General features: G+C 45.3%; 1 protein-coding gene across 4 annotated transcripts in view; it reads left to right on the top strand.

Annotated features, from left to right (window-relative positions):
- Positions 1–22,832, top strand: part of ulk4 (unc-51 like kinase 4) — a 513,024-nt gene that overhangs the window by 71,780 nt on the left and 418,412 nt on the right. For all 4 annotated transcript variants that reach the window (XM_038796599.1, XM_038796603.1, XM_038796600.1 and 1 more), the window contains 3 exons: positions 3,048–3,229; positions 8,415–8,461; positions 19,484–19,562. In XM_038796599.1, coding sequence (XP_038652527.1) covers positions 3,048–3,229; positions 8,415–8,461; positions 19,484–19,562 — 308 coding nt within the window. The remainder of the gene's footprint in view (positions 1–3,047; positions 3,230–8,414; positions 8,462–19,483; positions 19,563–22,832) is intronic.

Below are 22,832 nucleotides of genomic sequence, written 5' to 3'. Positions count from 1 at the left end.
CTCCTCATTTACTTTCACCGATTGCAGACTCATCTGCTTACCTGTTGCGATGAGTGATGTCCAAGCTGTCCTATTTGCTTGCTTGCCCAGACTGAAGGTGTGCAGGTTTGTCTGCCCACTCACTCAGCCCAAGTGCTCCTTGGCCAAATGCTGGGTGTTTAGCATCACAGCACATCACCAGGTCTGCCCAGGTGCTCATTTTTTGACCCTGCACCACGAGTGCCTTTTGACGAGTCACTCGCATGTTTGCATTGAATACTTTCAAGCCTACCTGCTCCCAACTATTCCCTGACTGACTTACTCAGTGATCTGCTTCGAGTGCTTCCTAGCCTTCAACCTCTTCCCGACCTCCACACCTGCTACCTTGACCGGGATTTTCCGGCCCTGACGAGGCTGTTTCCCATGGGTTGGGATGCAGCGGCCCACGGATGCAGCACGGTAGCATTGTGGATAGCACAAATGCTTCACAGCTCCAGGGTCCCAGGTTCTATTCCGGCTTGGGTCACTGTGCAGAGTCTGCATATCCTCCCCGTGTGTGCGTGGGTTTCCTCCGGGTGCTCCGGTTTCCTCCCACAGTCCAAAGATGTGCAGGGTAGGTGGATTGGCCATGATAAGTTGCCCATAGTGTCCAAAATTGCCCTTAGTGTTGAATGGGGTTACTGGGTTATGGGGATAGAGTGGAGGTGTTGACCTTGGGTAGGGTGCTCTTTCCGAGAGCCGGTGCAGACTCGATGGGCCGAATGGCCTCCTTCTGCACTGTAAATTCTATGGTAAATTCTGTGGTCAACCACAGGTCCATTGGCTTTTAGCGGGACTGGATGAATCCTGGCAGTGGGCCCAACCCTTGAGAGCTGTCAACCTGCCGACTCGCCTGCTTTTTTAGCCTCAGTGCTTTCTGGCCCGCCTGCTTTTCTGTCCTAATTACCTCCCTTTTGAATGTCTTATGAGAAGTGAAAAAAAAGTGTGGAAGAGAGTGGCAAGAAGAAGAATGAGAGAAAGTGGAAATTGAAGGAGCAAGATGATAGAGCAAGAAGTAGAGGGAAGAGAACAGAAGTGAAAGAAAGGAGAAATATTGGTGAAAGAGCTTGACTTTCACAGAATCTCAGAAAAATACAGTGCAGAAGAGGCCCTCTGGCCTGTTGAGTCTGCACCGACACATGCAAACCGCCTGACCTACCTACCTAATCCCATTTGCCAACACCTCACTTGAATGTTATGACGTGCCAAGTGCTCATCCAGGTACTTTTTAAAGGATGTGAGGCAACCCGTCTCTACTACTCTCTCAGGCAGTGCATTCCAGACTGTCACCGGCCACTAGGTAACAAACCTTTCCTTAAATCCACCCCCCCAAAAAACCTCCTGCCCTTCACCTTGAATTTGTGTCCCCTCGTGATGACCCTTCAACTAAGGGAAACAGCTGCTCCCTATCCACCCTGTCCATGCCCTTCAGAATCTTGTACACCTCGATCAGATCGGCCCTCAATCTTCTCTGCTCCAGCGAAAACAACCCAAGCCTATCCAACTTATCTTCATAACTTAAATGTTCCATTCCAGGCAACATCCTGGTGAATCACGTCTGCAACCTCTCCACAGTTAGTGCAATCACATACTTCTTATAATGTAGCGACCAGCTATGGTTTCACCAAAGTTTTATACAACTCCAACATGACCTTCCTGTTTTGTAACCTATGCTTTGATTGATAAAGGCAAGAGTCCCATATGCCCTTTTGACCACCCAATTAACCTGCTCTTCCGCCTTCAGGGATCTATGGACAAACACGTCGAGGTCCTTTTGTTCCTCGGGACTTCCCAGTGTCATGCCGTTCTTTGCATACTTCTTTGTCAAATTTCTTCTTCTAAGATATCATCTCTCCTTACCGCAGTAACTGACTTCTTAACTAATAATGCAATGTCTGCTCCTCGTTTACCCCCTCCTCTGTCTCGCCGGGATGTTAAGCTGCCAGTTCTGCCATTCCCTCAACCACCTCTCCATGATGGCTACTATATCACAATTCTATGTGTCCATCCTCGCCCTTATCTCATCCCATTTACCTTTGATACTCCTGGCATTAAAGTAGATGCAATGCAATACAATTTTGCCGGACTCTCTTGAAACTTAATACAGCTGTATTCCCTTTGACTTGATAGCTTTACTCTATCATACTGTGTTTCTCTTCTGCTAACAGTCTATGTTCCCTCCACCTGCCAACTTAGTTTAAACTCCTCCCAACTGTTAGAACACCAATGGAGGTCGGGGATCAGGACTATACGATTTCCCATCATTTCCCCAGAATATGACATAAGTAGAAAGAGGAATGAGGTCTTGCATCAACAATTCAGGGAGCAAGGCAAAAGAAATGAAGTAAATATTTTTTGGTGATGCTTCTTACTAGGGAAGGACATGTTCCTTGAGCAAGCTGTGAGCGAAATTCAGTTATCAATCAATTACATTTGCAAAATGTTAAATTACTCCAGTTAAATTACATGCACTCATCTTGTCCTTCCCAGGAGATGTTGACCACAATTTATTCATATTTATTCCCCTCTAGGATCATCTAAAAGCATGTTTGCAATTTTGTTGCATGGGCAAAAATGACTAAAATCAATCTGTGACAAGTTTTTATGCATCAGCTGAACATTCACTCTGTTTAGATGATCGTGGGACATATTTGTAAACTGAGATTTTAGAGGAGTATTTGGTAGGTGTTGCAGAAAATGGCAGCCAACAACCCTCTCAGGGAAGGACAGTGCAACCGTTCGAACTATTGAGTGCTTGACTGCCAATCAATTTTCAGGGAAACCTGTCATTTTAACTTGCATGTATCAAGCTAGCACAGAGAATGCCCCTTGAAAGCAGGATACTCTACAATGTGATACATGTTGGTCATGTCAACTTAACAGTTATTTGTGTTTTGCCTTGGCAACAAAGCTCTAATTTGCCTTTGCATGGTCATCTTTCTGAAGAGTGTGTTATGACTGCGTAAGCAGGCTATTACGTTGCAAAGGTAAAAAAAATAATGGTGTCCTTGCGGCTTGGTAAATTGCAGCTGAAAAACTGGTATCCCTAAAGGGACAGGACTGGACCCTTTTCATCCAGCAGCTGTGCTCACTGATAGACACAGGCGAGAAGACTGCAGGGCCACCCAGAGCCAAATTGAACTTGATGTGCTATCTCTGTTCAGTGACCAGTCATAAGGAAGTTGCTACAAGACTAATCGATTCACAACTGGTAAGTGACAAACTTTTCGGTGTTTAATAACTGAGTGCAGATACCAGGTATTCCATTAGCATGTCAGATGATTTCTTAGAACTATGACTTTATTTTCTATTTATGGCAACTGACAGATGCCAACTGCGTACGAATGGCTCTGTTATGTTATAATTTGATGTTTTTTGGGTCCTGGGAGTGGGGCATCAAAATGTTCTCCCTGAATTGCTGGCCTTTTGCTATTTTAAGCCCACTGTGAATCTTCTACAGACTTACTGCATGGAAATTGGTCCTTTTGCTGTGAAATTGTTTGAAAGCAGGGCAGTATTTCTACCAAAATCTAGTCCCCTGGCCAGATTGAAAGGTTTTATTTACTCCACACTTGAAGACAACAATTACCTGAGAAAGAAATGACATCTTTCCGTTTAGTGATATCACAGACCAGATCTTTTTTTTTATTCCTTCATGGGATGTGGGTGACATTGGCAAGGCCAGCACTTGTCAATCCCTATTACCCACGAGACGGTAGATGGTGAACTGTCTTCTTAAACTGCTGCATGTAGCGCAGGTGGACCCAAACTGCTCCTGTAAAGTGTGTTCCTGGATTTTGATTCCACGACAGTGAAAGAACGGCAATATAGTTCCATATCAGGATGGTGTGTGGCTTGGAGGTGGTGTTCCCATGTGTCTACTTCCTTTGACCTTCTAACTGGTAGAGGTTGAGAGTTTGGAAGGCACTGTTGAAGGATCTTGGTGAGTGTCTGCAGTGCATCTTGTAGGTAGTATACGCTGCTGCCACTGTAAATCAGTGGTGGACAAAATTAACCTTTAAGTGGTTGAAAGGGATTGCGAACAAGAGGCCTGCTCTGTTATGGATGGTGACAAGCTTCCTGAGTGTTGTTGGGGGGACAGACGGTGGTGTAATGTTTATGCTTAGGAGTCCACAGAGAAATTTGTATTAGGAACATGGGAAAATGAAAGCCAGTTAAAGGCCGGTTGGTCCATCAAGCCTGTTCGAAATGGTTACTATGCAACTTATGCACAACAAGGCCTCAACAACCTGCAATGCAATTTCTGGGGGAGGTGAAAAGAACATAATTTTTTTTTAAACGCCTTAACCAAATTAGAGGGAACAAGTACTGGCAAATTCAACTCCAACCTATGAAGGACTTTGTAGATGTTTCAAGACACGGTGAATGGAAGCAATTTACCACAACACCTCACCAATCTTATATGTACCATTGGGTGTCCCCCAAGGATCAATCCTTAGCCCCTGCTGTTTCTCATCCATGTTCCACCCTTGGCAACATCATCTGAAAATACATTGAATTTTGCATATAAGCTGACGACATCCAGCTCTACCTCACCGCTATCTCTGTATCTCTGGTCATAGTGTTTGTCTGATGCTCCTTATGAGATGAGCAGAAATATCTTCCAACTGAACATTGGGAAGACTGAAGCCATTGTCTTTGGCCCCTTCACTAACTCCATTCCCTTACCACTGACTCCACCCTTCGCAATTGAACCAGGCTGTTGACAACCCTGTTATCATTTTTGACCCTGAAATGGGCTTTTGACCATTTTTCTGCCCCAGCACTAACTCACAGTCTACTTTCACCTCAGTAACATCGCCCAACTTCACCCTTTCCTCGGCTCATCTTTGCTGAAACTCCGCCCATGCCAATATCAAATATTTCTGCTTCTCTCTCTCTTCCTTCAAGATTCTGCTCAAAACCTATCTCTGACCAAATTTGTAATCATCTGTCCTAATATCCCCATATGTGGCAGTGTCAAATTTAGTTTTCATTTTGTTTGACACTCCTCTACGGTACCGTGGCCCTATATAGATACAAACTCTTGTACACCTCCTCATTCCAGGTTTACAGATGTTTAGGAATGATCTGCTTTTGTTTGCTCTTTTGTGTTTCATATTTCTCTTTAATTGCAAAAGATATGAATCACTTTATAGAATAATCATTTGGCCTATAAGACTGTATCTACCCTTCGAAGAGAGTCAGCAGCAGTGTGACTTCCTTTAGACAAAATTTCCAGCCTTCATCAGTCTGGCAAGTTTGCCCTGGATTTGCTATTGGGTGCCAAAGCCCAACACAGTAGGAACTGCCTGTGCTAATACCACGGTCAGGTTACTGTAAATTGAATTGCTTTACATCTAGTAATTAGATTACTGCAAGTGAGATAATTGCTGTTCGCTTGGATTAATGCTCTTGAAGATAGTTACACCTTCCTGATCACCAGAGTTGAAGTATACTTATCAGAGGTGCCAATCCGCTGTTGAAGGAGAAGGTGATTCTATCGGTAATCTGAAATCGTAACACCTTTCTGTGCCTTTAAGTTGTGTAAGTTGTAAGTTGTGCCTTTAAGGCCAAAGTTTTTAAAAAAAATTTAGATTAGCCAATTATTGTTTCCAATTAAGGGGCAATTTAGCGTGGCCAATCCACCTACTCTGCACATTTTTGGGTTGTGGGGGCGAAACCCACGCAGACACGGGGAGAATGTGCAAACTCCACACGGACAGTGACCGGGATCGAACCTGGGACCTCAGGGCCGTGAGGCGGTTGTGCTAACCACTAGGCCACCGTGCTGCCCTTTAAGGCCAAAGTTGATTAAGGAGTCAATGAGGGCAGCACGGTGGAGCAGTAGGTTAGCCCTGCTGCCTCACAGCGCCGAGGTCCCAGGTTCGATTCCGGCTCTGGGTCACTGTCCGTGTGGAGTTTGCACTTTCTCCTCGTGTTTGTGTGGGTTTCACCCCCACAACCCAAAGATGGATTGGCCACGCTAAATTGCCCCGTAATTAAAAAATGAATTGGGTACTCTAAATTTATTTTTAAAAATTAAGGAGTCAATGTTCAACTGGTTATTATCATCTGAAGATAATTAATTGAGTTACTGGTTTTGTGCAGATTTATCAGACAAAGTATCAGATTACAAAATCTGTTCTTTTAAAAAAAATATTTTGATTATTGATTTTCCATTTTACAGTAAATTTTAAACCAAATCCACATTCCCCACAGCAGATATTACACAAAACCAACATAACAAAAATTCAACATGCCGCATGCACCTCATCCATAAAGAGAAAAGAGAAACAAAAAAAGAAAAAAGCCCCCCCCCCCCCACAAACCAACGGCATCTAATGCCTTAAAATAGGTAATGAATGGCTGCCCCTTCCTGTAGAACCCCTCAACCGACCCCCTAACAGTGTACTTGACTTTCTCCAGGCACAAGAATTCTGTTAGGTCACCCAACCATGCCGAGGTGCTGGACGGGGACGACCTCCACCCCTTGTACAAAATTCCTCATCTAGGATTACCTAAACGAGTTCGGCCCCGAAAGCTCAAATGTCATCAATAATTCCTCCAAGGTGGCAAACCGTCCCTCCACAAACACATCTCCGAATCTCTCAAGCCCCTTTGCTCCCCATACTCCAAACGTCGCTCCCAGTCTCGACAGCACAAATAGATGATTGGCACAAATGGGGGTGATCTGCGATACAGATCCAAGCTTAAAGTGCTGCCTGAATTGTCTCAATATCCTTAAAGTGGACACGACCACTGGGTTTGAGGAGTACCTTGCTGGAGAAAACAGAAGCAAGGCCGTCGCCAGTGCACTAAGACTGGATCCCCTACAGGACCTCGCTTCTTATCTGTCTCCATATGGAATCCGTGTCACTGCACTACCCCAGCACCTTCCCAACATTGGCCGCCCAAAAATAAAAAAGCAAATTCGGCAATACTAGGCCCCCCTTTGAAGAACTGCCCTGTGGATCCTCGGGCTCTTGCCTGCTCATGTAAAGGATGAGGTCAACCCAATTAACCCACACAAAAAAAGATTTAGGGAGAAAAACAGGGACATTGAAAAAGAAACAAAAACCTTTGGAGAATATTCATTTTAATGGACTGGACTCTACCCGCCTAAGATTGGGAAGGTTATCCCATGTTTGCAAATTGGCCTGAACCGTACTCACCAAACATGCATAGTTCATTTCATGGAGCTGGGCTAATTAGTGTACAAATGTTTTTGTATTTTTTAAAAATAAATTTAGAGTACCCAATTACTTTTTCCAATTAAGGGGCAATTTAGCGTGGCTAATCCACCGACCCTGCACATCTTTGGGTTGTGGGGGTGAAACCCACGCAGACACGGCGAGAATGTGCAAACTCCTCACGGATAGTGACCCAGAGCTGGGATTCGAACCCGGGTCCTCAGCGCCGTAGGCAGCAATGCTAACCACTGTGCCACCGTGCTGCCCTTTGTTTTTGTATTTATATACAGATGGTGGAATGATGTCACTTGCATCAAAATGCATCATTACGTCGCCCTCATTTTAAACTATTGTAACAAAATTTATGCAGAGTTCTTTTTGCCTTTTACCTGTTTGAATACAGTAAAAGATAATAATCTTTATTCGTGTCACAAGTAGGCTTAAATTAACACGGCAATGAAGTTACTGTGAAAATCCCCTCGTCGCCACATTCCGGCGCCTGTTCGGGTACACAGAGGGAGAATTCAGAATGTTCAATCCACCTAACAGCGCGTCTTTCGGGACTTGTGGGAGGAGACCGGAGCACCGGAGGAAACCCACGCAGACATGGGGAGAACGTGAAGACTCCGCACAAACAGTGACCCAGCGGGGAATCGAACCTGGGACCCTGGCGCTGTGAAGCCACAGTGCTAGTCACTATGCTATCATGCCGCCCATGATATGCTAAATGTTTCTTTGTGAATTTATTTTTCAGAAGCATTGCTATTTAGGCTGTGTGTGTCCTTAAGAGATGCTCATTCTTATTTCTAAGGCCTGAAATCAAAGATGATCTTTTGGATGGCCATTGGTAGTGATCATTAACTTACACACCTCAGGGCAACATAACAATTCATTTCTGAGTATTTTCCCAGTTCGGTGTGGAGCGTAACTTATGTGTAAAACTCCTGAAAGTGTTCTATGTAGGTTCTAAACTGGTACAAGCAATGTTTAAATCGACGTGGAATTATTACATTTCAGGTCACATTAGCAGTTACTTTGCAACCCCATGTCTGGCCATAAGGGAAATGCCTCTGATGTTTATCATAAATATTATTACAGGAAAAAATATATTTGTGTATATCAGAATTGACTGCAAACACTGCTCAGAATGTAGATCCACATATGAAACCAATATTAAAGATGTGTCTGTGCCTTTGTTTGCAGTTTCCAGTGTTAACCCAGCAGCTGCGTTCAGCTCCAAATTGGGATATGTAAGTATGGCATGCTTCAATTTAAGAATAGAATGCATCTGTTTCATGCGTCATAATTATCGGTTCTTGGAAGGGAATCTTTAAACAGCAAATCTGACTGAAACAATTCAGATTTAATTTAGTTACAATTTGAATGCCCCCTGCTGGTTATGCTAAGTAAATCTCTGTAAGATGTTTAATTAGAAAAGCAAATTGTACCACTCTATCCTATCGTGCGTGTAAATCTAATGCTGCTGTGGTTTCTGCATGTGACTCTGTTATGCGACGTGATCCAACTGGTTGAGAACTTTATATGGCAGTAACAGCAACTGCATATAGTTGAGTTAAAAGTAAAACACACAATGGAGAAGGGAAGATAACAGGAGTCTCAACTTTAGGAAGGTGAATGTTGGAGAAATTAGGGAAATATCGAGCAGCTGGATTGGATCATGGAGAGGGAGAATGAGTAATGACTACTTGCAATAATGTATTGCTGGAGTTTCAGATTAACTATACATTTGATTAAAGGATAGCAGGGAAAGAAAGGAACTATCAGACAAATTTAAGAGGAGAACAGAGGATATTGATGAATGTAAGAAAGTAAAGCCTTCACATTATTGCTGTAATATTAGTGTAAAGTAATTTTACTTTTCACTGATTCCATGGTCACAGTGTAATTGGCTCCTGACCTTGGCCTCATGGATGAAATGTGGGACATCAGAGGTGGGAGTCCCACTGTGGTTTGCTTTAGAGTCCGTTCAAGTCCTGAATGGCCAATTTTCAGTTGACAAACTTTGCGCCTGCTTCGCACGAACTTTGTGTGAATGTGCAATAGGAAACTGGTGAGAAGCAATAAAGTGAACAACAGAATTAATATTGCAGCTGATAGAAAAAGCAGCATGAATGACATAATAAATAGCAGTGAATTCCCCACAGCATTACAAAAGCTAGTCTGCAGCGTGATTGCTCAAAATTACATATGCAGGGGGCAGTTGCTAGATATTTGTAGCAACTGGTAGTCAAGGGAATAAAAGGGCCAGTGACGAATCCCAGTGGGGAAATAGCATTGAGTGGGGAAAAGAATAGCAATTATCCAAAATTATCCTTTGTGTTAGTTTTCTTGTTAGAATCAAGCATTTTCTTACCAATATAGAGAAAGCGGTGGAAACATAAGCTAAATGCTGGTGTATATTGACAAGAAGATCTGCTTTGTCTGACCCTGGAAAATGTTGCCCTGAATTTCACACTAACTCATTCTACAACTTCCAACTCCCTTTCTTATGGCCTTTTGTCACCTGTGGCATGAGAATGTCACTTTAAGAAATGTTTGTCTGCTCAAGTTACTGCAGTGATGTCAGAGTGTGGGTGGAGCTGAGCTCTGGCTCTGCTTTTTAGTTTGACTTTGAGAAAAGCTTGGGTGTGTCTGTGTTTTTTTGGTTTCGTTTTAGTGTTGGGGCTGCAGCCAGCCAAAGGAGGTGTAATGTTGTTCTCTCTGCCATGTAAAGACTATCTCTTGATCATTTGGTTGAATTCAGAGAGACAACTGTTCTCAGTAGTGAATTTAAACCTGATGTGCTTCTGTTAAAAGGTTTTTTAATGTCTTATGGATGTTAAAAGGAAAGCTTAAGGATTGCTTAGTGTTGTATTCTTTCGGTTTGTATTTGAATTGATGGTTACTAAGATGTTCACTGTATGTTTTAAAAAGGTTAACTTGAGTTCATAAAATAAACATTGTTTTGCTCTAAAAATTACTTTTTCATTTCTGCTGCACCACACCTGTAGAGTGGGCCGTGTGCTCCCCATAACCACAATCTAGTAAAAGTTGTGATTCAGGTGAACTCCATGATACACTTTGGGGTTCTCTAAACCTGGCCCCTAACATCTGTTAAACTTTCTCAAAATGCACCCTTGCCGCTGCATGTATCACCCTCATTCCCAGCAAATCATTTGTCTCCCACTTGTGCCAGGTTCCCTGAGACAATTCCCATTACCTGCTCTCTTATGCCAGAAGGCACATAACAGGTCGAGTCATTCATCGCTGGATTTGTCTTGACCATGTCAAATGTTACCTAACCATGCTCTCCTCATCCAAATCCGACTATTTCAGGAAGGGCGGTTAGAGGGATTGGGGGCTCCGATTGGGATGGAGGAGTTAGCTAAGGGGTTGGGGAGTATGTAGGTGGGAAAGGCCCCGGGGCCGGATGGATTTCCCGTTGAGTTCTACAGGAAGTTCTCGGAGCTGTTGGGCCCACTGTTGCTGAGAACCTTTAATGAGGCCAAGGAATAGGGAATCCTCTCCCCCGACGATGTTGCAGGCTTTGATCTTGCTTATCCTCAAGCGTGATAAGGACCCGTTGCAATGCGGTCCTATAGGCCAATTTTGCTTCTTAATGTAGATGCTAAACTGTTGGCCAAGATCCGTTAGATAGGAAGCGCTGGGAACGACCTGAGTAATCCCGCCCAGAACGGACTGTGTCACATGACATAACCAGTTCTAGAAATTATTGTGGAATTCTACATAATTTAGCTGGTCATGGAAACTAAAGAGGGGAGCAATATCAGTTTTATCATCATGAAATAGCTAGGAAATGATAAATGTGGGAAAGAGGTAAGAACACCTCAAGTGATGTCAGCACAAAGGAAGGCGCTGAGTGTTGAGTGCCTAGAAAGTGTATCTTTTTGGTCTTTTAAATTTAGATACTCATCTAATAGAGACTAATAGAGACTAATGGAGTCTAATAGCAGGGCACTTCAGTGCCATGGAATGCATATCCTGTGTCATGTTGGAACTTAAAGACACTTTCTGTGCCCTGGCCAATTATATGTGCAGGAGGTATGATCAGCTGGAGGGGCTTGAGCTTCGGGATTCACCCCAGTGCACCCACAAGGCTTCCCCCCCCCCCCCCACACACAGCATGAGAGAGCAGATAGAGTGGGAATAAAAACTGCCAGACAGTCGAGGAGAACCAGGCTGAGGCTACATTCCCCAGAGGAATCATCACTCTCACGAATATTCAAATTTGACTACTGATTGGAGGACGGGATGCACTCAGGAGCCTTGTGAATTACCTACCTGGTTCCCTTTGACTGCCTGGTGGTTGCCCATTCCCCCTCTGCTTGCCCATTCCCCCTCTGCTTGCCCATTCCCCCTCTGCTTGCTCTCGCTTAAGCTGAGGGGTGACCACCTCAAGAAACATGCAATCCATGAAACTGTCAACCTCATGAGTGTGAACCCCGGAGCTTGAGCCGCTTCCGGCTGGCTGCTGCCTCCCCCGGCTGGCTGCTGCCTCTTCAGGCTGGCTGCTGCCTCTTCAGGCTGGCTGCTGCCTTCCCCGGCTGGCTGCTGCCTCCCCCGGCTGGCTGCTGCCTCTTCCGGCTGGCTGCTGCCTCCCCCGACTGGCTGCTGCCTCCCCCGGCTGGCTGCTGCCTCCCCCGGCTGGCTGCTGCCTCCCCCGGCTGGCTGCTGCCTCCCCCGCTGGCTGCTGCCTCCCCCGCTGGCTGCTGCCTCCCCCGGCTGGCTGCTGCCTCCCCCGGCTGGCTGCTGCCTCCCCCGGCTGGCTGCTGCCTCCCCCGGCTGGCTGCTGCCTCCCCCGGCTGGCTGCTGCCTCTTCCGGCTGGCCGCATGCCTGCTCCGGCTGGCTGCTGCCTCTTCAGGCTGGCTGCTGCCTCCCCCGGCTGGCTGCTGCCTCTTCCGGCTGGCTGCTGCCTCTTCCGGCTGGCTGCTGCCTCTTCCGGCTGGCTGCTGCCTCTTCAGGCTGGCTGCTACCTCCCCCGGCTGGCTGCTGCCTCCCCCGGCTGGCTGCTGCCTCTTCCGGCTGGCTGCTGCCTCCCCCGGCTGGCTGCTGCCTTCCCCGGCTGGCTGCTGCCTCCCCCGGCTGGCTGCTGCCTCCCCCGGCTGGCTGCTGCCTCCCCCGGCTGGCTGCTGCCTCCCCCGGCTGGCTGCTGCCTTCCCCGGCTGGCTGCTGCCTCTTCTGGCTGGCTGCTGCCTCCCCCGGCTGGCTGCTGCCTCTTCCTCTACAAGTCATTGTCTAGGACATGGAAAGTGTCCTCGAGTTCACACAAGCCATGGCATGTGTATTCCACAGCACTGAGATGCCCTGCCATGCTTTTCTTAGACTTTTAACTAAATTGAAACAAATAAACTGCAGACCAAAAGAAACACTTTCTAGCTACTCACTATTCTATCACCCTGGATGTTTTTACCTCTTTCCCTCATTTTGAGTTCCTTTGTTTCTGAGCCAATCCTAAAAATACTAAACACAAAAAAGTGAAATATAGATATTTGACCTATGTACTTGCCATAAAAGCCTTGGATTCAACACCTATTCCCTCTGTGCTGTCAACTCTTCAATAAGCATTGCCATAGAATCTTTTATGTTGGAGGTCAGAAAGGGCCGGGCACCGGGTCGGAGAATCGCCGGGGAGGGCGCGAGAATCATTCCCTGACACCGGCTTCCCAATTCTCCGGCTCCGTTTTTCGGGTGCCGCCGGGCCGAGTAGCCGACAAGTTTGGCCCAGTCCCGTTGGCATGGATTACTCACCTCCCACACGGCGGGATCTGGAAGGTGAGTGTGCGAAGGCCGTCCTGGAGGGGGGACCCGGCCCCGTGGGCAGGCCCCCACAGAGGTCTGGCCCGCAATCGGGGCCTGCCGATCGGCGGGTGGGCTGGTTCCATGGGGACCTACTTTACTCCACGCCGGGCCTCCGCTATATTGCCTGGGGGGGAGGCACGGAGAAGGGAACCCCCGCACATGTGCGGGAATACGCCGGCCATACCGTGCATGCGCGGACTCGGGCGGGCTGCTCCCCGCCGGCAACCTAGGCCCCTAGAAAGGTGAGAATTTCTCACTTTCGGGGGCTGTTGGTGCTGGTTTTCACGCCGGTGTGGAGACATAGCCCCATTTTTAGAGAATCCCGCCCTACATGTCCAGCCATGTAGTATCCGCTTAGTACTCAAGATATCTGATTTTCAGGATTTGCTGGGTGGATAAAAATGGTATTTCCCTATTCTGTACTTTTTAAGAAGAAAATTGGGACCATAGAACCATTGCATTCCTACAGTGGCTATTATACCATTAGGTCTGCACCGACCTTAGGCCAGCGCGGTGGCGCAGTGGTTAGCACTGCTGCCTCATAGCGCCAAGGTCCCAGGTTCGATACCAACCCTAGATCACTGTTCGTGTGGAGTTTGCACATTCTCCCCGTGTTTGCGTGGGTTTCGCCCCCATAACTCAAAGATGTGCAGGGTAGGTGGATTGGCCACACTAAATTGCCCCTAAATTGGAAAAAAATGAATTGGGTACTCTAAATTTACAAAAGTAAAAGGCTGCACCAACCCTCTGAAAGTGCACCCTACTTTGGCCCACACCCCGCCCAATCCCCGTAACTCAACCTAACCTACACATCCATGGACACCAAGGGACAATTTAGCATTGCCAATCCGCCTAACTTTGCACTGGGGGAAGAAACAGGAGCACCCGGAGGAAACCCACGCAGACATGGAGAAAACGTGAAAACTCCACACAGACAGTCACCCAAGGTCGGAATTGAACCCGGGTCCCTGGCGCTGTGAGGCAGCAGTGCTAACCACTGTGCCACCGTGGTACTCCCAATAAATATAAATAAGTATAACCCTTGGTTATCTTTATCTATGATTCAGTGTTGGTTGTCACGACATCCTGGAGGTAGGTTGAATATGTTGAGGAGTTGAGGAAAAACCTCCCAGATTTTTTTAAATTAGCAACGGACTATGTCCTTTTTATACTGAGGTGCTACAATTGCTGAGGATAATGCACCAAGTTGTGGTATCTGGCACAAAGTGAGCATTGTAGCACTGTTTATACCCTCTTCACCCATTTGTGAATGCATCCACCATGATATTTCCCATTGTCAATGTGAGCTTACTGCTACAGTATGTTCAAGATGCTTCCTGTTAATTTAGCAAGAAAATAAATACTACTTGCCTCACAACATGACGTAAATATAATAGGCGATGAGGAACCATTAGATAGAATTTATATAGAACATAGAACCTAGAACATTACAGCGCAGTACAGGCCCTTCGGCCCTCGATGTTGCGCCGACCTGTGAAACCACTCTAAAGCCCATGACACCAGGATGTCATGTTGCCTCTCTGGTGCTAGGGTCAAGGATGTCACTGAATGGCTGCAGGACATTCTGGAGGGGGAGGGTGAACAGCCAGTGGTTGTGGTCCATGTTGGTACCAACGACATGGGTAAAAAAAGGGATAAGGTCCTGCAAGCAAAATTTAGGGAGCTCGGAAATAGATTAGGAAACAGGACCTCAAAAGTAGTAATCGTAGGATTACACCCAGTGTCACATGATGGCGAGATTAGGAATAGGAAGAATGTGTGGCTAGAGAGACAATGGAAGAGGGAGGGATATAGATTCCTGGGGCATTGGGGGCTTATTCTGGGGAAGGTGGGGCCTGTACAAGCTGAGCGGGTTGCATGCCAGCAGTAGCTTGGGGATGGTGGAACCTGAGCAGAGAGAGACACAAGAGAGGAAAACAAAGATTGAAATGAAAGATAGAAAAGTAGAAAGTAAAAGTGAAAGGCAGAGAAAACTACAGGTAGTACATTTGGTATGTTGACCTTAAATCACTTGCAACCTTTGTGCTCCTAGGTTATCAGTTCATCATACTTATATAACATAAATCATGCATGATGACCCCTCAGAAATTTGTGATGTGCCCAGATTATTGCAACAGAGCAGCTAGAAATCATATTTATAGAAGGACCATATTCAACAACGATTTGCAATTAAACAGGCCCCATATACAGTAAAATGTTTCAAAGTACTTCCCTTTGAATCATAATCAGGATCATAATCAGACAAAACGTATTCTTAAGTGATACTCTAATTGTGTGGTCTCCTGAGGGAGCAGATTATCTGAAATTGGGACCTTGCTTGGTTCTAATGGAGCCACTCGAAAATTTGCGAGGACCACCAATCTTTTATCAGTGATATTACAACAGGAAGGAAGACCTCTCCTGGTGTATTATCCAGTCTGTGAAGAATTAGAGGTTTGAGGTGGGGGGGGGGGGGGGGGGGGGGGGGAAGGGAAGTGGTCAGCCTTTCTGTAAAGGTACTGATCTGGATTCTCTGCTCCATGACACCGGCAACCTGGTTTGTGATCGGGTTTAGAATCGGGCGACTGGCTGAAATCGAGGTTCGCACCTGGTGCTGATCTGACCGCTATGATCTGGCCCCACTCACTGCTGGCGGGGTCAGGGTTTGCCCCCACGCGCTAGTGAAAGGATGTTAATGGATGGAAATGGGTCCTAATGACCCATTTGCATCCACTTAGCGGGCTGGGCACCAGAGTCTCCAGGCCCTCGCCAGGATTCACGTGGGCAGGGATCACGACTGGTATTCACAAACATGAACCTCGCCATGGGCCAAGGAGGTGGCCCCTTAAGGGAGTTGCCCCCAAGTCCACCCGAGGGCCACCCCTCCCCTACGAGAACCCCCCAGAGACCCCCTAAAATGGGAGACACCTCCACAGAGACCCCCTAGATAGAGAGACTCCCCACAGAGACAGTGGAGAATCCAGCCCCACATGTTCATTCCTGGAAAGAGAAAAGCAGTGACCAGTTTTTGAACTCCTCCGATCCTTTAGCTGCAAACCATTAATTCATTTCTCTTAATGGGCTGTAGTTGACAGCTTCCACAAGCACAACTGTTAGCCTTGCTTCATTCATCTTCCTTCATGGATGAGTAACTCTAAGTGGTGTAACCACTATGTTTATAAACATTAACCACACCAAAGAGAGTTAACTGCATTCCAATCACCCCTCTTCGCGCCTGAGTGATTTTGAAGTGCTGAGCTGGAAATTGATAGCACTTAACTCTCTTTGAAGCAGTTGATATTTGTAAACATTGTGGTTACAGCACTTTGTTTATTCGTTCATGGGATGTGGGCGTCGCTGGCTGGGCCAGCATTTGTTATCCAACCCCTGAGGGCATTTAAGAGTCAACCACATTACTGTGGGTCTGGAGTCACATGTAGGCCAGACCAGGTAATGATGATAGATTTCCTTCCCGAAAGGACATGAGTGAACCAGATGGGTTGTCACTACAATTGAGAATGCTTTCATGGTCATCATTAGACTTTTAATACCAGATTTTATTAAATAGAATTCAAATTCCACTATCTTCCTTGGTGGGATTCAAACTCATTCATGATGGAAGATAAATGAAGAAACAGGGGTTTCTTCTTGGGGGGGGGTCCTTTAGTTAGGGGGTTTCTGTGGGAAGTTCTTTTTATTAGGGGCTTTCTGTGCGGGGTTCCTTTAGTTACAGGGTCTGGGGGGGGGGGGATCTTCCTATTCAGGAGGTCTCGGGGAGGGGGGTCCCTCTATTCAGGTCTCTGGGGGAGCTTTCCCCTAATCATGGAGTCTCTGTGGGGAGTTCTCTTAGGTGGTCTCAGAGGGGTTCCCCTATTCAGGAGGTTTCTGGGGGGGAATCCCCCTATTCATGGGGTCTCTGCAGGGGTCCTCCTATTTAGGTGGCCTCTGAAGGGTTCCCCTATTCAGGAGGTCTCTGGGTGGGTCCCCCTATTCACGGGTGTCAAAGGAGGTGGGCAGGTCGGGTCACATCTAGGGGAGGGTGGGGCTGATTTACGATGCCTAGGAGCTGCTTTGTGGTGAGATGCTGGTCCGTAATGGTGGGGGGTGGTCAGCTGCGGGACCTCACTATTCGGCCGCCTGCTCAAAATGGCGGCCTGGTAGTGGGAATCCCTCATATTCCTCGCCATGTATAATTTTGCATGGCGAGGGATACTGAATTGTTTTCTTTTTAAAAATGTTTTTTTTTAATTTAGAGGACCCAATAATTCTTTTCCAATTAAGGGGCATTTTAGCGTGACCAACCCACCTACTCTGCACAACCTAAAGTTGTTGGGTCACAGCACTGCTGCCTCACGGCGCCAAGGTCCCGGGTTCGACCCCGGCCCCGGGTCACTGTCCGTGTGAAGTTTGCACATTCTCCCCGTGTCTGCGTGGGTTTCACCCCCCACAACACAAAGATGTGCAGGGTCGGCGGATTGGCCACGCTAAATTGCCCCTTAATTGGAAAAATTTAAAGAAAAAAGAAAACATTTTAAAACTTTCAACATTTAATATTGAAACACAAATTCCTGAGGGGGCTTGACAGGATAGGTGCTGGAAGGATGTTTCCTTCCAACGGGTAGTCTAGAAGTAGGAGCCACATCTTTAAAATGAGGAGTCTCCCCCTGGAGATGAAATGAGAAGGAAATTCTTCTTGTAGAGGGCCGTTAGACTTTGGAATTTTCTTCACCATAGAGCAGTGGAGGCTGGGTCATTGAATATATTCAAGTCTGAGTTAGACAGGCTTGATTGACAGGGAGTCAAGAGTTATGGGAGATAGGAAGAAAAGTGGAGTTAAGGCCACAATCAGATCAGTCATGGCCCAATTGAAAAGTCGAGTGGGTTGATGGGCTGAATGGCCTACTTCTGCTCCTATTTCTTATGATCTGATGACAGAGTGGTTAGTAGGGACCAAAAGAATAGTGGCAGAGAATGGAGTTCAGGAGATTTTTGAAACCAGGGAGGGAGTTGACAAGTGACAAACGCTGAGGAGAGAAGTTAATTAAAATAAAAATCCTTCAACTTTTGAAAGGATTGTCTCTCAGTGGAATTCATTTGAAGGATTCTGTTAATTTTCCCTGAAAAGTCTCTTGACAAACTACCTACAATTGATGAGATGGGAGTAACCCAACACTCGGTTCAATTTGAAAATGTTTGAGATTTATCAGCCACAAGGTGGCAGTAATAACTTGCTGTTGAAATGTCTAAACTTAGTTATTTTTTTGGATTGTATGTGATTTGACAGTCAACATAAAGTCTCTCTCAGGACAGGCTTTTAGCATAAAGGCCAGTTTTGAGACTGAAGTTACAGCAGTATCATTTGTTGCTGTGCTGCCATTTGCCTGTTCCTCCAGGAATGTTTTCTGAACTTGCTTGTATTCCATACTAGCAATCACAATTTGACATGTAAGGAAAACTGGCCTAACTTTGGGAAAGCTGTAAAAATAATTCCTGGATTGATGTGCTGAAAGCTGCACTTTAATGCCAAAAACCTCCAAATATATATTGAAACCAAAGTGACAAAGCACGTCTGTGCGGAATCTGCACGTTCTCCCCGCATCTGCGTGGGTTTCCTCCAGGTGCCCTGGTTTCCTTCCACAGTCCAAAATGTGCAGGTTAGGTGGATAGGCTATACTAAATTTCCCTTAGTGCAAAACAAGGTTAGGTGGGGTTACAGGGATAGGTATGGACTTAGATAGGGTGCTCTTTCCAAGAGCTGGTGCAGACTCGATGGGCCGAATGGCCTCCTTCTGCACTGTAAATTCTATGATTCTATGTGTCCTCGCTTTTCAGTCACCAGCATGGTTGAAGCTTCAAGTTAGGAATTAGTCTATGTAATTACAAAGTGTTCTTCAGAAAATTAACTCCCTTAGTTCAAGTCATGCCATTTCAGTGTGTCTAGCTATTTAACTTTGGCTGATTTTATTTATTTTAAAACTAAGAGCATAGATTGCACAGTGGTTAGCACTGTTGCTCCACAGCACCAGGGTCCCGGGTTCGATTCCCAGCTGGGTCACTGTCTGTGCGGAGCCTGCATGTTCTCCCTGTGTCTGTGTGGGCTTCCTCCGGATGCTCCGGTTTCCTCCCGCAAGTCCCGAAAGGCGTGCTTGTTAGGTGAATTGGACATTCTGAATTCTCCCTCTGTGGACCCGAACGGGCGCCGGAATGTGGCGACGAGGGGCTTTTCACAGTAACTTCATGGCAGTGTTAATGTAAGCCTACTTGTGACAATAATAAAGATTATTATTATTATTATAAATTATGCAAGTAAACCCAAGTTACTTGAGGCTTTTTTTTTGTTCGGTTTAAAAATAAGAAAACAAAATGATGAAAGCAGATGTTTAAAAAAAAAAATAGTGGCAACACTGGTTCTGTGCTGAACTCTGCAAATTGACTTCTATCCTGCTTTCAGTCGTTCCAGAATGATCCGTCTGATTGGCTTGCTGGCCTGCCACACAACTGAATTGAGGGACGACGTGCCAATCACAGACGTAAGACAGTTTCTTTTTCAATCCTAGATGGTACAAGTTTACAACAACGCCTAACTCATAAAACCCAGTTTTCATATCTCAAGTATTGTCAAAACATATTTCTCGGCGCATGTCAGTTGATGGGATTGATAGGAAATTGGAGTATTCCGACTTTTGGAAAGGTCTAGTTTGGACATTCAGAATTCATAGAATTTACAGTGCCGAAGGAGGACATTCAGTCCATCGAGTCTGCCCTGGATCTTGGAAAACGCACCCACCCAAGCCCACAACTCCACCCTATCCCAGTAACCCCACCGTAACTTTTTGGACACTAAGGGCAATTTAGCATGGCCAACCCACCTAACCTGCACATCTTTGGACTGTGGGAGGAAACCGGAGCACCTGGAGGAAACCCACGCGCACACGGGGAGAACGGGCAGACCTCGCACAGACAGTGAGCCAAGCCGGGAATCGAACCTGGGACGCTGGAGCTGTGAAGCAACTGTGGTAACCACTGTGCTACCGTGCTGCCCATTATCTGCCCATTGGGGCATTATCCATTTTCCCAGTCCTATCCTTGGTCCGCATTGTTCTTCACATGCAGCGCAGATTCAGGAATATAGTTTGTGAGAAAGCTAAATCAGAATGCTATATAAGTATTATCAAGCAAATGTGCATCCAGCCACAACAGCATATTTCTTGTGCCAGTTTAGAATAATTTATTTCATTTCTATGCCCCCACAAATAATCAGCCACCCTGTCCTGAGCAGAAAAACATTTGAAGTTAAACAATTTGAATGAAATCATTTGCAAAACAGAAGCTTAGAATTCTGAACTGTTGAGAGATATATTTATAATCTGGAACTCTTGGGAATATTGATGTAGCGAATTGCACGAACGTGCTAGCTGGGTTGATGGATGGCGATTTTCTGCTGCAAAAGGCCAAATGCATTGCAAGTAATACCCAAAAATAAATAATGTTTCTGGTGACATTTATGCTTCATTTATCAAAAGTATGCTATGTGATTATTCACAGCAGTGACATTTCAGTTTGCCACGAGCCCGATTCTTTTAAGAAGCTTTCATTTATTTAACCCAAAAGCTAATGTTTCTCATCTGGTAATTTAATATTTTGCAATTCCACTGGCTGTCAGATGAAATTGCTCTTTCACGGAGTATGCGTGACAGTAATGTATGCATATCCGTTACATCCCCAGTTGTTAAAATAGCAGCCTGTGATTTCTCAGAACCTTTTGGTGTAATTATGGTGCAAGAGCGAATTAGCATCATTTTTCTCCTGAAGAAATTTGCGCTTAACTCATTAACGTAGTTTAATGCCAAGGCATGGCGACGCAAACATTTGTCTCAATTTATTGCCTCGTGTCACAGATATATCTGTCGAAACCCATGCTGCTCATTTACACAGACCTGCTTCCACGAAAAATATCACATCAGAGAATTTCTTGTGTTCATGGCAATAATGCACTATTTACATTTAAGCCCCAAAATGAAAGTGCGACAAGTTCCAAGGTCACCCGATATTAGCATAACTGGAGAAGTAACCATGCGTCTCAGGTCTGAAACTTCAATTTTGTCTTGGGCAGGAAAGGTCACTTTTGTAACTAAACCATTTTTCTCTTGCTGTATCAAAAATAATAGTTTTAGCTATTAACTTGAAACCGTAGTGTTTGTCCCAGAGATTCAAATGCTTTTCCAAATTCCGCCTACTGTGCACCATAAACTTATTTAAATGAACATTTGCCCTGAACACAAAATATGTATGTCCTGAGCATTTTCCACTGAACAATATTGGTGCAAATGTGTAATTTTGACAGTGATCATAAGGTTTCATTATCTCACTTATGCTTCATAAATAACTAAAGAGCTCACATAGGAACAAACGTAGGACTAAGTGTTGTGGTATGGCAGGTGGTAATTGCTGGGCGGACCAAATCGCAAAGGGAGACCCGATCAAGCTATCACAACAATTTGCAATTGGTATTTTATTCCAAGAAGGTATGTGTGCTGAAGTCAGGAGTAAGAAATCCAATACCGCTTTTGTAGTTTTTAAATTAAAACATTTATACCAAAAGAAAAGAAAACTTAAACACATAAGATTAGAATTAAATTTAGACTTCCAGCGAGACTCACAAATAAATATCCCTTTCCAGACAACAGTCCTGTAGATTCTTAGTCTATAAAAGTCCTAGTAATATTATGGCAAGGCAGCCACTGTTGCTATATGGGAGACACCTGACAGGATTCTCTCTCCCTCTCACTCAACAATGGAAATCCCATGCTTAAAAACAAAACCTTGCTTTCTGGAACAAGCAAACGTTTCTCTGGGGATAACTAGAGGCTGCTTACCTCATAGGTCTGTCCTCAGCACAGCACACTCTGCAAGATATCACACAGCCACTCCTTCTAACACTGTTTTCAATCTTTCCTTAAATATGTTATTTCTCTTTAAACCCATTGTTCTTAACTTTCCTTTGGAAGTTTCCTAAATAAGTTTGCTTTCCTAAATAAAAAAAACTCTTTCATGCTGTCTTCATGGCCGCTATTTTTGGGAAAAACTAACTGAATAACATTGCTTTATTCATTTTTGGTTTTTGCCAGTTTTAAACTTTCCTTTCATTTTTCTTCATAAATTCAACAAGTAAACACAAACAAATCTCCTTTATCTTCCTATGCAAATATCCAGCCATATCGTTTACAAATCCCATTTCAGCGTGGCTGATCTCCACTTCAGAATGTCTGCTTCACACCTAACCCTCTGATGATTTAAACCTTGCAGTCTGACTGTCTTCAGTTCAATTAACCTAGTCACACAGACACAAACATATACATACAGCCCCCATAGACTGCTTCACAGTATCCCACAGTAATATTGAAAAATAGATACTTCTTTACACATAGGAACAGGTGTAGGCTATTTGGCCCTTCGAACCTGCCCCACCATTCAATAAGATCATGCCCGATGTGGTTGTGTCTCAACCCCACTTGCTGTCGGTCTCCCCATAACCCTTGACTCTCTTGTCTATCAAAATTCTCTCTAGCTCTGCCTTGAATAAATTCAATGGTCCAGCCTCCACTACTTTCTGGAAACGAGAATTCCAGACTAACAACCCTCTGATGGAATAAATGTCTCCTTATCTCAATCTTGAACAGTAGATCTTTTATTCTTAATCTTGTGTCACCTGGTTCTAGTCTCCGCCCCGCAAGTGGAAACATCCTCCTTTGATCTACATCATCAAATCATGTGTTTCAATAAGATCGCCTCTCATTCTT

This window comes from Scyliorhinus canicula, chromosome 5 (assembly GCF_902713615.1).
Source record: "Scyliorhinus canicula chromosome 5, sScyCan1.1, whole genome shotgun sequence".
Classification (NCBI taxonomy): domain Eukaryota; kingdom Metazoa; phylum Chordata; class Chondrichthyes; order Carcharhiniformes; family Scyliorhinidae; genus Scyliorhinus; species Scyliorhinus canicula.
The sequence above is the reverse complement of the archived record's forward strand: the minus strand, read 5'-3'. Positions and strand labels throughout refer to the sequence as shown.